The following is a 10,721-nucleotide window of genomic DNA, read 5'->3' as shown; positions in this document are numbered from 1 at the left end:
AACGTTCACAAAGTGACTACAAGGTGGAAGACAGTATAGCCTGCCTCTGGAAACGAGTCTCTTACTATTCCAGAGCTTTGTATGATACTTGTATGCGGCGGGCATGCGAGTAAGGTGTAGGTGGGTGGTGGGTGGGATGACTGACGGCCGATTCATGTGTGAAACGCTTAGAAGAAAAAACACAAAAAGAAAACCCTCTATAAGAAGAGTTGGGGGGGGAAGGAGGGGGTACATTGTAAGGAAGTGGGGGAAACCCGTGATTTGATATACTACTGGAAAGAAACGACACCCTTTGATACCATAATTTTGTTTTGTGGAGTTAGTATAGGGTGTGCTTGTGGAGCTTAGGCTAATGAAAACAGAAGACAAATCTTGCTTCGGTTTCCACATCACGGCTACGTTGGTCCGACAAGACGGGATGTTTCTCCCGTCGTCGTCCGCGCTTGCGGGCTGCGGGATGGGTTGGGACGGTCCAGAGGGCTTGGTTGAGGGATGAGATGAAACGCTCAGAACAGAGGCGGCAGAAGGCGGATGGATGGATGCCTTTTCATGTACCCACACTCGGGTGTTCCCCGGGTGAGAGCACTTTTTTTTTCCCTTTTTCATCAGCGTTTGAGGTGATGGAAGTTTAAACATCAGATGACCCCCTGTGTGCCAAGACAAGTGTTTTATGATACGTTGTATACACACCACCACGATTGCCAACAAGAGTGGTTTTGTGTTTCTTCGCTTCGCATTGTTGTGGGCATCGCGGCGGCTGCCCAGCCTATAGAGGCGAATGTGGTGGACTCTTCCATCATGGCTGTAGCGCCCGGACATAACGGTGCTGATATTGCCGGCAACTGGGACATTCAGTTGCATATTTCATTCGGAACAACATAATGAGACGCGGGACAGCATGAGGCAAAGAGACCACATGAGAGCACGTGGGTGGTTTTTCTTCTTCTTTTTTGCTATGCAATGTGAGTACTCAGACAAGGACGATCAGTGGGCAAGCGGAGGATGTTCGCAGGGTTTCCTCTTATCTTAGTTTACATAGGTTAGAACAGACGAAGGTTGCGAGGGTGGTCTGAACAATGCGAATGGCAGCAGCGGATGAAACGATGCATGTCTGAACAGCGTTGGCGGAGGTGCGTACACACAAGTGATAGCGGGAGTGGTGGCAAAGATGGATGAAAGGACCGAACAGCCGCGTGCTTGATACACGACCCAGCCAAACGCAGAGTCGAAGTTACACTAGTGGTCGATTGAATGCCGCAATTCTTGCGGCGGTACAGATAGAGCAAGTGCCATCTGGCTTGAGCCTCAGCCGTGATTTGATATGGGCAGGGGAAGGGGAAAAGAAAAGCGAGGACAACTAGGATGTGCACAGACGATGAGACAAATCCGATTTGTGTGTTCTGACCAGCGGGCAGAATTCCATTGTAGGCTTGCTGGGATATTGCCTGATAACTGACATATCCAGTGCATTGCGCTCAGAGGCGCAGGTGACATGCATGGTTCATGGTAGGTGGCGTGGGCCTGTGTTTCGCGTTGGGTTGCATTTCGCTCTTCTAGACGCCGTCCAGACGCACAACGACAAGCTTTTACCTTACGCAGGAGGATACCCTTGGTGGTCTGCGGACATTTGACTTGCATATCGGAGTAGATAGTGGTCCGTTTGGGTTCGCCGGTGTTGATCAAGATCTTCATGCCGGTGGTCGTCACTGTAGCTCATGAAGATCTCTGGTGCAGGATTTGAAGCAGGTCGGTGCTCCGAAGTAGGTAGGTAAGTTGACACCTAGTCTATCCGTGACTCCGTCCGCGGCAATACACACGGGGGTTCTTGGCTGAGGGAGGTGCGTCGGCGAAGCATTCGGGTTTCCGATTTGGAATGAGAGAGGTCTGCGATGGAGCACACTGGTCAGCATATTAGTCACCCGGGCGGCATCATTATCCCTGGTCCAGTCCAATTACGCAGGCCCCGCCAGGCGGTTGTCTGCGCCAACGGTGGCCAATCGAGTAGACCGGCAGACCCTTGTTTCCAGGCGGCGCGGCAAAGCAAAACGGTGAGTACACGAGGCCGGGCCGGCCTGACGGCCACGCCTCGTACGAATAGACGAGGCGAGGCACGTATAAGAAGAAAGGTGAAAAAAGTGGTCGAAGGGAGTGGCGTTGGCGCGTCGATGGTGGAACGAGCAGAAATGGAAGGCAGGCAGTCTTGGATGGGGTGAGAGGTGCCAATTTTGGCAGGCGCCGTCAACGTGCAGAGCGCGCTCGTTGCCAGTCAAAGTGGTGCAAGACCCTTGCGTCTGGAGGTCGCGTATTTCGAGCAGGGGCCGCATGGACATGGTTGACTGGATGAGGTGCATCGAGGCCTGTCTAGGTACCTAACTCTTGGAGAGGAGCGTGGGCTCCCCCCCTTGTTCTAGATATCTTGCTGTGAAGCATGGGGCTAAAGTCTCCCACCCATCCGTTTTAGCCTGCAGAGGTTGTACGGGTTTCGGCATTCGTTGCCCACACGCGCCAGGGTAGAGTAGAGCAGAGGCACCACAGGGCCCGTGGCGCCTTCTTACCTAGGTAGGTACCTAGTGGACCAAGATCGGTGCAATCCCCACGAGGGTCGGTACCTTGTAACGGAAGAGCAGCACCCATTGGTACATCTGGCCCCCATCCGTACCCCACCTGCGCGCCGGATACGACGTTAGGACGATTCGATGTCCCGTAGCCTGGGCCATCTCCCGTGCAGTGCTCCCGACGTCTGCCCGACCTTCAAGGCGCCACCACCTCGGCCTTGCCAAGACGTACACTTCAACCGCGGCCGTTCCTTGTCAAACATCAACCGCGGGACCTTTCGTGCTTCGTGCTTGACTGGCGCCCGAGACCTCCCATCAGAAACGTACCCTCTTCTTCGTCCCATAGTATGCCCCGTCCGACCCCATGGCCGGCCCACCGGCACTCGGGCGGTATTGTATGCTCTTTGGCCAGTTTCCCAGCATTCCCCTGTCCGAGGGCGCACCTCACTTCCCACCGCTGTCGTTTTGGATCGCAACACCAAGATGTGCCGCATGGGTCTTAACTTGTCAGTCCGGGGGCCCATTCGCGTCGGTCGATCCCGACGCTGGTCAACGGGTTGGGCTGTGAGCAAATAGAAGGAGAGACGGTTTGAGTCTAGATCTGTAGGGATATCCAGGGCAAGGCGGCAGATGCGAGCCATACGGCCCTGCTGCTTCCTGGATAGACAGTCGTGATATTAAACCCAACGCGGCCTCGCTTCCCAAAAAGGTTTTGTGTTCCTGAACTCACCTCATTTCCCTCGTCGACCAAACACCTCTCTCTTCGGCCTCACTAATTCGACAAGAGGAAGAAACAATTCCATTGTTTCCCTTTTGCCTCAGAGGCCTATTCTCTCGACCGCCTACCTAGTCTCCTGGCTTCCATTGTGCGACAATTGAGGCAGACAGGCATCCTCCTTTATTTGTTCCTTGTCCCCTCTTCTGCACGACATCGACCGCTCGCTCTTGCCTCTTTCGCCTTTCAACCTTACCCTCACCCTTAGGTATCACGTTACTGTCTGGACAAGATCAGCCCGCCTTATGTAGCAGCACAAAGCCTCACTCATCTCTTATCTTTTTATTCTTGACTCAGCTGGTATCTGACTGCGCCGGTCGTATTAATCACCTTTTAAACCCTGAATTACTGTGTGTGCGTGTGTGTACAAACAAATAAGTTGGTTTTGCAACACACCTACCTGCCCAGTCGACAAATATTCGCCCGCCTCATCAAAAGCCCATCTACTTAAGGCAGACGACCTTTTCTCAGCCAGCCTCAATAACTACGTCATTGCCTCTCTTCGATTCTTCTGGAAGACTTGAATAAAAGAAATCGACTCGTTCCTTCCTGCTCAGCAGCTAGCTGCCCACCTGGTTTGTTTACCTTCCTTCCTTCCTTCCCTTCTAGTCTACCAGCGCCAGTCCCTAACGTCTTTTTTTTCATCTAGCAGAAAACCCTTTCTCACTTTTGAGATTCTCTCTTTTCTTTCTTCTCTCCATACCCACCACCACACTCTCACGACGCTTCCTTTGAAACCAAATCGCGAGTCCATCAAGCTCTTTACATATCCTTTTACTCTGCGAGTATCAACATCATCACTTTCAAAAGTATCATCCTTCACAAAAATTCCCACACTCTTCCCATAACTTTCACCAAAATCATCATCATCACCAAAATCACAATGGTTCGCCGCAACCTCTTGGCTGTCGCCATCGCGACCATCTTGGGTGCTCCTCACGTTGCTGAGTCTCACACCTGGGTCGAGCAGCTCAACCGAGTTGCTGCTAACGGTACCCTTGTTGGTCCTGCTGGCTTCTCGGCTGGATGGACTGGTCGCATGAGCTCTGCTTTCAACGACGCTACGTTTACCAACCGTATCCCGGGTGATGGCTTCGCCATGTGCAAGCAGCCCGTTGGCCAACAGGTTGAAGGCTTCCCCGCCCTCACTGCTGCTCCTGGCGACTTTGTCTCCCTTCGCTACCAGGAGAACGGCCACGTCACTCTCCCCAACACCCCAGAGAACAAGCCCCTGAACCGTGGCACTGTCTTCATCTATGGCACCACTGAGCCCAAGGCTGATGACACTCTCTTCGACGTTCATCGCCAGTGGACCGCTGATGGCAAGGGTGGCGACGGCCGTGGCCGCCTCTTGGCCACTCGCAACTTCGATGACGGTCAGTGCTATCAAATCAACGACAAGTCCATCTCACAGGAGCGCCAAAGCAAGTTCCCCCACGAGGCCGCTCAGCCCATGGGTCGCGATGTCTGGTGCCAGTCGGCTGTTCAGCTGCCAGAGGACTTGGCCCAGAACTCCGACTACACCCTCTACTGGGTTTGGTCTTGGCCTACCCTCACCCCTTCTGCCCACGCTGCCTCCAAGAATGGCCAGTTCGCCGACTTTCCCGCCGGCTTCACCAAGGATAAGCGCGCTGCCACCTCCAAGGATGTTACCGTCGCCGAGCTCTACACCAGCTGCTCCTCCATCAAGGTCAAGGGTGAGAAGCTAGTCAGTGGCGTAAAGTCAGCCTCCAAGTCTACTTCCAAGTCCGGCAAGGCCAACGGCAAACTTGCTGGGTTCAATCTCCTCCAGAAGCCTGACTACAACAACAACGCAGTCAAGGACCAGCTGGCCAACCAGTTCCAGGTCCGCGTCGACGGCCAGGGTGCCCCGATCAGCTCGAACCCTAGCAATGGTACTCAGAGCAGCGCTCCAACTGCCACTGCAGCTCCCGCTGCCCCAACTGGAGCCACCGGTGTCACTAGCAAAGTTCGTGTCGTCACTGTTACCGTCACCGCTCAGCCTGTCACTCTCTACTCGATGGTCACTGTCACTGCTTATGCACAGTCAACCCCCGCTCCTGCCAAGAAACATGCTGGCAATGAGGGTGCCGCTCAAGCTGATGTCACCCCTTTCCTTAAGGGTCGTCACATTCGTCACAGAGACTCTTGGAAGTTTGGCCAGAGCGACTAAGCTTTTGGGGGTTGAATCACGCAAGCACTGTCATGGACGCAGCTTGCCTCAACAACTCAACACTCAACTGTTCGCATGATTCACGAAACATTTTCCTTCTTTCACTTCAACAATACCCATCATTCTCTACCACTCTTTTGGAGTTTGGGCTTTTTCGGTCTTTCGACCACTTGGTACACACGGTTACAGGCATTACGTTCTCCTCAACTTTCCGGCATTCACAGCTACGGAATTGGACAATGGTTCATGAACAGGAGTATTACGGCTTGATTTGGGATTACAAGCATTGGCCCTTGTGGACACTGGGCAGGTTTCCCCCTTCTTCTCTTGACAACTCGGCATATAAACGGAACGGCATTTCCGGCGGCGTTGGAGGATAAGGATGATACCAACTTTTTTCTTCTTCTGAAATTGCCTCATTTGAGGATTTTTCTTCTTTTTCATTTGGTTTCGGACAGGTTCATCATCGAGTTTTCAGGTCTCCCACATTGGAATGTGTACAGGAGATGCCTTCATCGACATGGTTCGGGAAGCATATCCCCCATGTTCCTCACACCACTCTACTTATCTCAGCTATTCAGCCTTGTGTCTCCCTACGGGTTGTGCAGATTGACTCTGCACTTAAGGGGTATGAGATGAATGATGGAAAGGCAGAGAAAGGATGATGAGGCAACGCGTTAAATGGTCATAGAACTCTGAGGCTATAGCAATCACTCAGAGGTCGATAGTGATATGGAAGCCAGTTCACTCACTTTGCAATCTTGTCGTGATCCATGTGATTCATGTGATAAAATGTTTGGCTAGCCAGCATGCCCTGGTGTGAAACCTTGTGTGACGTTTTTGCGTGGCTCTTTCATATGTGTGCTTCCTGATTGACTCACTCAGCTTTGGTTCTGTTTACGTATGAAGAGTCCTTTGAATGTCTCAGTTATCCCGATGGCCATGCTAGATATGAACCTCGGAGTTCATACATCACTGCGACAAAGGCATATCTTACGAGGCTTTATGAACTAGCCGTAAGGCAGGTTGACTTTGCCGGAAGCAAGTGACCACCCAGATATGTACAAATCATTTAGGCAGGCAGTGTGAAGTCACCCAAAGAAATGGTATACCTGAGGTTCATCACGATGCCTGGAAAAGGAGTTGCTGGTTTTTTCTATTTCCTTTTTTTTTTGACCGCGTGGGCAGGCCATCCACTGGAAGCATTTTACCGACGGAGGCTACAGCAGGCCTAAAACACCGTTGTCTTGTGGTAGAGGAAAGGCCCTATTGCTCTTTGGAAATACCTCCGATCGGATTGATCCCGACGTGCCAAGTAGATCAACGGTTCGTGTAGGTGACCGTCCAGTCGACCAGGGGATTGCAGGTTTGGCTCAAAGCTTTTCTGCAACATGAGGGGATTTCCTTTAATGACGCACTATTGCAAGAGGGGGTAAGGGGGTTCAATATTCGGGAGGGAGATATAAAAAAACAAAACAAAATGAACAGGTAAGACGATGAGATAGCAGCTTGAGAATTCGTTACTCGCAAACGTAGAGACAGCGCGCAAACCCATCATAAATTTACATTTCACCGCGAAAAAGTCCCGTCGATTCTGCTCAAGGAACGACGCGCCCCTGATTGTCCGCCGTCTCTGATGTAGCTAGACTAACTCCGACACTCGGCATGACTAGGCCCATAGAGTGGCCGCGAGATCCTCAACGGGACGGGCAGTATCACCTTCGTCTCGAAGATTCATCTCTTGTCGTCCAGCGTGAACTCAACCCCTCTTCCGTGGTGCAAGACCCCGAAGAGACGTCCGGGGGAGCCGCGCGCATTGTTGTGCCTGCCATCTCCCGGCCTCGGCTCGATGTCACCGGTCCCTCACACACCGACCACCCACAGGCAAGCAGACGGGCTGCCCCCTTACATCTCGCCGCACTGCGCGATGACAACGTCCTGGTTCGGCTGGTCCTTGCCGCGGTACCCCGTCTTGGTGGACTCCATCATCTTGACGATATCCATGCCGTCGACGACCTTGCCAAAGACGACGTGCTTGTTGTCCAGAAAGGGCGTCGGGACGGTGGTGATGAAGAACTGCGAGCCGTTGGTGTTCGGACCGGCGTTCTACAAGCGCAAATAGAGGGTCTTGTCAGTAAAGCATCGTTACCAAACCGGTGACACGCCTGGTAGAAAGGAGGTGGACTAAAGGGGTGAACGTACAGCCATGGAGAGTAGGCCAGGCTGGTCGTGCTTCAAGTTAAAGTTCTCGTCCTCGAACTTGGAGGATCCGTAGATGCAGACGGAGCCGGTGCCATCGCCGTTGAGGAAGTCGCCTCCCTGGCACATGAAGCCTTGGATCTGCGGAGCGTCGCGGTCAGCCTTGCAAAGCCCCTCCTCTGTTCCCCGTCACGGCCCTTCACACGATGGACGGCGCAACTATGGGACGGGGGGCTATGTGCGCCGGGTAGCGGAACTTACAATACGGTGGAACTTGGAGCCCTTGTAGCCCTGCGGGCGGCCGCGGGCGTCCTTGGACTCGCCGGTGCAGAACTGGCGAAAGTTCTCGGCCGTCTTGGGCACGACATCCTTGAAGAGCTCGAAGGTGACGCGGCCCAGGGGCTCACCTATGTTTTCGGTAAGGCGTCAGAAACTATAACCGGGCGGCGCGGGTGGGCCTGGATGTTTGGCGAGCGGAAGGATTGAGAGCTGGAGGGCGGAGGGCTGAATGACGAGCTCAGAAGCCGAAGGAACTAGAGCCGCAAAATCGAATTGCAGAGCCACAAAATCCCATCGCCATTGAAGACGATGCCCATGGGACAGCGTCTTTGACCATCGCCTCAGCTCGCGTGCTCCGTGACGAGCCGGCCGGCTGGAACCATGGTACGAAAAGGGGCGCTCTCAGCATGTGCGCACATGGGCAGTACCTGCCACTGACTTCAGAGGTTCCAAGAATTTCTCTCTTGGCTCATCCGAAGACGAGACGAGTGACCCTCTCTTTCTGGGACGCCCTTCTCGATCATCTGCCGCAGCACCCGAGAAAAGTAGGTGGATGAATAGAGGCAGTGCCCTGTTAAGGAAAGGTGTGCACTTACCGCCAAGGGTGATATCAAAAAAGACCCTGTTGACACGATTGTGTTAGCCCTGGAAGCTCATATGTTCATGGGTTGGGGAGGTCACAGCTTGGGATCATGGAGATGCCGTATCCCACCCCCACCGGCTTGTGGACAGGAGGGTGGTGTGAACGCGTGATCTCAGCCACCGCCGGCGGTCCGTTAAACCCATACCCTTTGGTGCCGATGAGAGGGCAGGACGGTTCGGTGAGGTCAGAGAGAGGCGCTCCCGAAGGGGGGGAGGGGGGGCGAAGCTCGATGTAGACCAAGGGCTACGTCCAGAAACTCTACTCCGTGCCACGCGGGCCAGCGGAACAGTGGAGGAGGCTGTGGTCAGACTTACAGCGGGTTGCCCGACTCTGGAAGCTTCGTGGGAGGCATGCCTGCGTGTGCGGTGGTATTCCGTATAGGTCGCGTGTGAACGGGATTGGGGAAGTGGTCTGTTTCCGTAGGCGCCGGGGGCTATGCTGTTCTCGGGAAACGAATGGTCAGGACGCTAGGAAGTTGCGGTTGGAGAAGACACTGAAAATAAGCTGGGGATTCGCTGTAAGAAGGCGGGGGGGCAAGCAGAAGAACAATAAAAAAAGGCACATGGATGCGGATTAATTCAGCGGTCGAGGCCTAAGCCGAATTGTCGGAATGGGACAGAACGTATAGAATGTGTGGAGACTCTGAACACTTCCCTAATTCTCCTCTCCAGCTGGTCCGGAGGTGGGGGTGAGCAGAAACGTCAGCGAGATGCAGCCGCCATGCGGAGGACCCTAGGTACTTGTTTGGGCTCATTTGTCCCTTCCGGCTGTCTTTTGCAAGCCTGAACTCAGGGCCTTGCAGACCTGGTCGGCATGCATTCACGCGTGTCGTACCCAGCAGGTTGCCCCGGCTATTGCCACTACATGTGTAAGACAGACAATCGATTTGAGGCAGTAGCTCAGATACTGTCGAGTCAACCACAGAGCCCGATCCGAACCTCATGGCTATAGTCGTTTGACGACTTTTTGACCAAAACAAGTAGAGGAACGGCAATCCCCGAGAGTCGTTGGAGCAAGCCCCGCCATGTCGCTGTCCAGTTTCGTACCCAGGGTATGGTCGGTTGCCAGAGACGTTTGCGTCTGGCGGGCAGATAACGACGCTAGAACTCGGCAGGATCTTGACTGTCCTCATATGTAGGCAAATAAATGTTCTGGTGCAGTTACCGAAGCCCACACGGGCACATCACCAAGAAATGGAGCGAACAGGTAGTAGCGTCTCTGGAAGAACAATGAAGCCGGACGAGCTCTCGTCTGGTATTTTAGTAGCCGTCATATGTCGGCATTAGTCCATAGAGATCAAGACATCAGACCAGGGGACCAGACACTAAAAACAGCAAGCTTGCCGTTGCCTTCAAGTGTCTGATTCCGTGATATATCAAGAGGAGACAGACAGGCGTGGTCCAACGCCAGCATACGGCTACGGTCTACCCATACTCGCCCAATGTTCCGGGGTCTTCGCACTACAGCCCGCACCGGCCCATAACACTCAGCGCCCATGTCTTGCCCCGAGTCATCCGCAAACTTTACGTGAGCCACCATGGAATACAGGACGCTCTCAAGTCTCAACCACCTCGCTGAGGATCACACACAGCGCAACCCCGCAAGCTTGCTCTCTCGGCAGTAGGTTTCGCGAAATTTGCCATGCCCCCGTGCTGCGAAATGTATAGCCGGGCAGGTTGGCGGCACCATGAACAAACCTCGGAACGGATATAATTTCCCGAAGGGCCGTCTTCCGTTCGCCGTTTATCCGAGCCGTGGCCGGGGTCGTCGAATATAGAGTGCTGGCCACACAAACTCGGCGTCCTGACCCCGGACCAAGCACGGCACTCGGCTCGGGCATGTCATGAGTAAGGCCATTGCAGCAGTAAGGGCGCCCAAGAGCAGATAGGGACGGATGGTGAAAATGTCATGTTAAGCTTCTCCAGTTTTGCAGAAAAAGCTTGGTCGTCGTGGTTGAAACGATAAACCAGCCATATACACGTTAGCGTAAGCCTTTGGCGACACGGGCGGCGAGCGAAAGAAAAGGTTAGCCAAAACGGCGTTGAGTTCGTCTTTAATCCCAGGGAGACCCCCTCCTTTTGTTCTCCCCCCCATGTA

The 10,721-nt window shown here is 53.7% G+C and overlaps 2 protein-coding genes across 2 annotated transcripts; one reads left to right on the top strand and one right to left on the bottom strand.

Annotated features, from left to right (window-relative positions):
- Positions 1 to 4,213: 4,213 nt before the first annotated feature.
- On the top strand, positions 4,214 to 5,503 carry GLRG_00680 (uncharacterized protein; the record flags this gene model as incomplete). Its single annotated transcript, XM_008091365.1, has 1 exon — positions 4,214 to 5,503. The coding sequence occupies one exon, from the start codon at positions 4,214 to 4,216 to the stop codon at positions 5,501 to 5,503; it is 1,290 nt and encodes a 429-aa protein (XP_008089556.1).
- A 1,905-nt stretch (positions 5,504 to 7,408) lies between these two features.
- Positions 7,409 to 8,976, bottom strand: GLRG_00679 (cyclophilin type peptidyl-prolyl cis-trans isomerase/CLD; the record flags this gene model as incomplete). The annotated part of the gene is made up of 5 exons (XM_008091364.1): positions 7,409 to 7,609; positions 7,706 to 7,843; positions 7,964 to 8,109; positions 8,578 to 8,603; positions 8,939 to 8,976. The coding sequence occupies 5 exons, from the start codon at positions 8,974 to 8,976 to the stop codon at positions 7,409 to 7,411; spliced, it is 549 nt and encodes a 182-aa protein (XP_008089555.1).
- Positions 8,977 to 10,721: the final 1,745 nt, after the last annotated feature.

Source organism: Colletotrichum graminicola, assembly GCF_000149035.1.
Source record: "Colletotrichum graminicola M1.001 genomic scaffold supercont1.2, whole genome shotgun sequence".
Classification (NCBI taxonomy): Eukaryota; Fungi; Ascomycota; class Sordariomycetes; order Glomerellales; family Glomerellaceae; genus Colletotrichum; species Colletotrichum graminicola.
This window is presented reverse-complemented; position numbering and strand designations above follow the sequence as displayed.